The sequence below is a fragment of the Leucopleurus acutus genome (assembly GCF_964270905.1).
Source record: "Leucopleurus acutus genome assembly, chromosome: 20".
NCBI classification, from domain to species: domain Eukaryota; kingdom Metazoa; phylum Chordata; class Mammalia; order Artiodactyla; family Delphinidae; genus Leucopleurus; species Leucopleurus acutus.
The window spans coordinates 56,353,112-56,358,405 of NC_139162.1; the positions used below are offsets into that span (position 1 = coordinate 56,353,112).

The following is a 5,294-nucleotide window of genomic DNA, read 5'->3' on the forward strand; positions in this document are numbered from 1 at the left end:
CCGTAGAGTTCAAGGTGCACTTGAAATGAACGTGTGTTTCTCAGTTGTTGAGTGAAACTGAATACGTGCACACTTTTTTTTTTTTACTGTTGAAACATGTCTTAGTTCCATAATATGTAGAAAAATGCATCTGTAGAGTCACAAATGAACTTTATTTAGTTTATAATTATTATAATTTATTTAGTTTATAATCTCCATCATGCACTAAGTTAAGCTTACGGGAAATTAAAAGAAAACATTTGGAAATTGATCTGAAAGAACATAATACTTGGAACAGAAATAAACAAGTCCATAACACTCATTCTGGAAATGTCATTTTCCCTAATACAATTTGTGTTAAGGATTCGTGAATTGTTCCATAATTTCTGCTACACGTCTGTACCATATGTGTAGCAAAGAGGAACATTCCCATCCACAGCTATGGGTACACAAGAATTTCCTATCCATGTTTCCATAGTCAGAGTTTCACTTGCTTTGCCCTGGATTCCACAGAGGACCGTCAGTGCCTAGACTCATCAAAGGACAGATTCTCAGGAAGCTTTGATCATCCTCGGTCGGATATGCAGGAGAAAAAAATGGACGCAGTGGCTCCCCAGCAGAAACTTTAGTGAATGTAAAAATATGGGATCCGTCACCAACGTGATAAAAGGAAACAATTCCGATATTCATATCCAGGAAAATCCCCACTCGATGTAACCTGGGGCCCACCTTGAGAACAGTGGAAGGCACAGTGTGGGCAGAGAAGACATCTCCATTTCTCAAACTCACAGTCCAGAAGCCAAGATCTGGAGCCAGTTGAGTCTTCCCTCGTCGACGCACAGATTGTTTGCAAACGCCCACGTCCCATTCTTGGCTGGACCCCAAGTCCACCTCCCAGTAATGGCGGCCAGAGGTGAACAGAGGGAATCCCAGGACACAAGTTGTACGGCTGAATCTCTCAGGTCGGGACCTCTTCTTCTGCTTGAAAAACCCACAACGGACAGTTTTCAGGTCCTCAGAAATGATGAGGTACTTGTTGGCTGTGTCAACATCCAAGGTCACATCCACTGTGGAAAGAAAAATAAGCAATTACATACACTAGACACTACAATCCACGGCTTCTGAAAAGTTCCAAATGTTTCACTCACGTTCACTTCTTTAACTCTGCACTTCTTTCCTAAGCAGAAGGTTCCTGGGGAAGATTCCCTGACCTGGATTAGATCCAATTCCATGTATAGAATGAATGATGAAAATGGAACTAGTCTTTCTGAGTCATACTGGTGTTTTCTTTACACTAATTGGATTATTTGATTAAAATATTATTTCTTCTCTTCAGTACATGATATACATGAAAAAAAGAGTCCGTGGGTGTTGATTTTTCTCAGAAATTTCCAGTTGACATAGCCTGTCAAAATACAGACATCAGGGCTTCCCTGGTGGCGCAGTGGTTGAGAGTCCGCTTGCCGATGCAGGGGACGCGGGTTCGTGCCCCGGTCCGGGAGGGTCCCGCATGCCCCGGAGCGGCTGGGCCCGTGAGCCATGGCCGCTGGGCCTGCGTGTCTGGAGCCTGTGCTCCGCAACGGGAGAGGCCACAGCAGTGAGAGGCCCGCGTACCGCAAAAAAAAAAAAAAAAAAAAAAAATACAGACATCAAATATACATTTGAATGATGCTGATTCTACATATTGCAGAATAATTTTGAAATGGTAAGGTCATTATTTTCTTTTTTCTTCTTTTTGCATCTACTTTCTTTGTTTAGAGTTGTCAAATAGGCAATTGCATTCCAGTTCTTTTTCATTCTCTGGAGCTATAGAAAAATACAAAGAAAACCTGCTAGGAGTCTTTGGATGAGATGGGTTAACTCTGGAAGTCAAGATAGAGGAAGGGATTCCCATAGACACGGGTAAGGATGTGCTGGGATCTTGTAGCAACTTAGACCCAGAACTGGATGGGGCAGTGCTCACGGGCCAGGTACACTGGAGAACTACTATGTGTTTTGGCAACATCTCCAACTAACCCTGTGATGAGGATGGGTGCATAGACCTGCCTGTCCTAATGTGACCATGCGCATAGAGCCCCAGGAGCCCCAGAAATAAACCCTCTGGACCAAAGCCCAATGACTTCACTTGGCTCCCTTATAACCTGGTTCTTTGGGAGGTGCTCAGACTTCCCGACCATTGGAGAGAAATTGTGAAGGCTTGTCAAGTTTCTGTGACAGGTTTCACCGTCATAAATACAGGTTTGCAGGGAGCAAAACGGAAACTCACTCAAGAAGTAAAACAAGTGGTTACTTTCCCGATGACACTGCTGGCTGGATTGTGTATCATCGCACAATCATCACACCCCGTTCACACCCAAGGACCCATTGTAGGAGGCAGGGAATGGGTGACAGGATGAGACTGTGGCACTCTCCAATGAGCCTGGGAGGTCTGCCCTAGCATCCCGAATTAGACACGCAGCTAAGCTGTGATAATTCCCCTTTGCTCAGAATTCTGAGCCTGAATTGGGCATCTTAGGTCCAGGTCAGGGAGTGAAGCACAGGCTGCAGTGCTCAGGTCCAGACTCGGCAACAGGATTGAAACCTACAGTCACGACCGCAAGCAATTTTAACATCCTTTTCCCTGGGGGGCTTGTGCTCTAAGTATTCCTTGTCCACACTCACTGTGCATAGAATCACCTGGGGCTTTTTTTTTGTGTGTGTGTGTGTGTGGTACGCGGGCCTCTCACAGTTGTGGCCTCTCCCATTGCGGAGCACAGGCTCCGGACGTGCAGGCTCAGCGGCCATGGCTCACGGGCCCAGCCACTCCGCAGCATGTGGGATCTTCCCGGACCGGGGCACAAACCCGCGTCCCCTGCATCGGCAGGCGGACTCTCAACCACTGCGCCACCAGGGAAGCCCCACCTGGGGCTTTTAAACAGTGCATATCTCTGGGCCTCGCTACCTGAAGAGTTCAGATTCACTAGATGCAGGGGCCTGTTACTCAAAGTGTGGGCCATGAACCTGCTCTAGCAGCACCACCGGAGCTCAAGTCAGAAATCCAGATTCTCAGGTCAGCCCAGCGTTCAAGAAGAGGAAGCTACATTTACACTGGATGGTCAGGGAACTCATACATCCTCAAATCTGAAAAACCATGTTGTGTTGCAGTGCCACCCAAAGAAACGCAGTGAGAGCCCCGTGTGGATTTTAAATTTTCTCACATGTTTAAAAATAACCATCAGGTATAATTGATTTTAATAATACATTCCATATCCTCCAATATATCCAAATCTGATTTCTACTTGTGGCAATCGCCACGTTTCAAGGGATCAGGAGCTGCCAGTGGCCACTGGAAATATTCCTATGTGTCTAATATTGGATAGCACAGGACTAGGGCATGGCCTAAATATTATCTTTTCTTAAAAATCTACAGGTAGAACACTCTTGCACTGCTGGTGGGAATGTGAATTGGTACAGCCACTATGGAGAACAGTATGGAGATTCCTTAAAAAACTACAAACAGAACTACCATATGACCCAGCAATCCCACTACTGGGCATATACCCTGAGAAAACCGTAATTCAAAGAGAGTCACGTACCAAAATGTTCATTGCAGCTCTATTTACAATAGCCAGGAGATGGAAGCAACCTGTGTCCATCGACAGATGAATGGATAGAGATGTGGCACATATATACAATGGAATATTACTCAACCATAAAAAGAAACGAAATTGAGTGATTTGTAGTGAGGTGGATAGACCTAGAGTCTGTCATACAGAGTGAAGTAAGTCAGAAAGAGAAAGACAAATACCGTATGCTAACACATATATATGGAATCTAAGAAAAAAAAATGTCATGAAAAACCTAGGGGTAAGACAGGAATAAAGACACAGACCTACTAGAGAATGGACTTGAGGATATGGGGAGGGGGAAGGGTAAGCTGTGACAAAGTGAGAGAGTGGCATGGACATATATACACTACCAAACGTAAAATAGATAGCTAGTGGGAAGCAGCCGCATAGCACAGGGAGATCAACTCGGTGCTTTGTGACCACCTAGAGGGGTGGGATAGGGAGGGTGGGAGGGAGGGAGACGCAAGAGAGAAGAGATATGGGAACATATGTATATGTATAACTGATTCACTTTGTTATAAAGCAGAAACTAACACACCATTGTAAAGCAATTATACTCCAATAGAGATGTAAAAAAAAATCTACAGATGGGGGAAGCGGGGGAGGGATAAATTGGGAGATTGGGATTGACACATACACACTACTATATATAAAACAGATAACTAATAAGGACCTACTGTATAGCACAGGGAACTCTACTCAATACTCTGTAACGACCTACATGAGAAAAGAATCTAAAAAAGAGTGGATATATGTATATGTATAACTGATTCACTTTGCTGTACACCTGAAACTAACACAACATTGTAAATCAACTATACTCCAATACAAATTTTTATAAAGTCAACAGATAGTTCTTATCTATACTTACAGGTGAGAACAACGGTTTCTTGGAAAGAATAGAAATTTCAGGTGCCAGAATTCAGCTAGTGCCCTTATTTAGTGGAGAGCTTTTGAACAGGTGCTTTTTCCAGGGCCCGTTATGGGTTGACAGTTTGTATAGATGTCTTACCTTGGAACTTCCGCATCCTTGGGTTCATCTGGAGAACAGCTCTCAGCTGGGGCTCTAACTCCTTAACCTTTGAAACCAGAGCTCCGAGCTTGAGAGCGCGCCTGAGGTCATTCTTCTGTGAGACCACAGAGCAGTTGGGGCACAATAAACCACCCCCATCAACCTCCTTCTGCAGTGAATCGAGGCACCGGAAGCAGCAGACATATCCACATTTCAGGTACATGGGGTTTTCAAGATAATTCAGGCAAACCATACATTTACTTGCTTCCTTAAAGTGTTCAGCCATGGGTCCTCTATGGGAAAAATGCACATGAGATTGGAATTTCCATGAGTTGAATCGATACTATTCCCTGGGTCACTTTTATCTTTACATGCATAGCGATTTGAAATCATTATTACTATGTAATGAAGACATAAGTACAAATATAAATGACCCATAGCCCCAAAGTTCTGATTTTTGAAAGGCTGTTTGGAATGAAGGACATGATTCACCCTTGGGGTATAATTTAGGTGGTGAGAGCGTTTATACTACACCTGAGCTGTCAGATATGGTGTCCACCAGCCATGTATGGCTACTGAGGTGGGGCTTATCCATATTGAAAGGTGTTATAAGTGTCAGATGCACACTCAGTTTGGAAGACATGATTAGAAAAAGACAACATAAACGATCTCCTTGAGAACTTTCAAAAGTTGAT

The 5,294-nt window shown here is 44.0% G+C and overlaps 1 protein-coding gene across 1 annotated transcript; it reads right to left on the reverse strand.

Moving 5' to 3' along the window:
• Positions 1 to 465: 465 nt before the first annotated feature.
• RFPL4A (ret finger protein like 4A) lies at positions 466 to 4,885 on the reverse strand (the record flags this gene model as incomplete). The annotated part of the gene is made up of 2 exons (XM_082862579.1): positions 466 to 1,046; positions 4,600 to 4,885. 2 exons carry the CDS (start codon positions 4,883 to 4,885, stop codon positions 466 to 468), a joined length of 867 nt encoding a protein of 288 aa, XP_082718705.1.
• Positions 4,886 to 5,294: the final 409 nt, after the last annotated feature.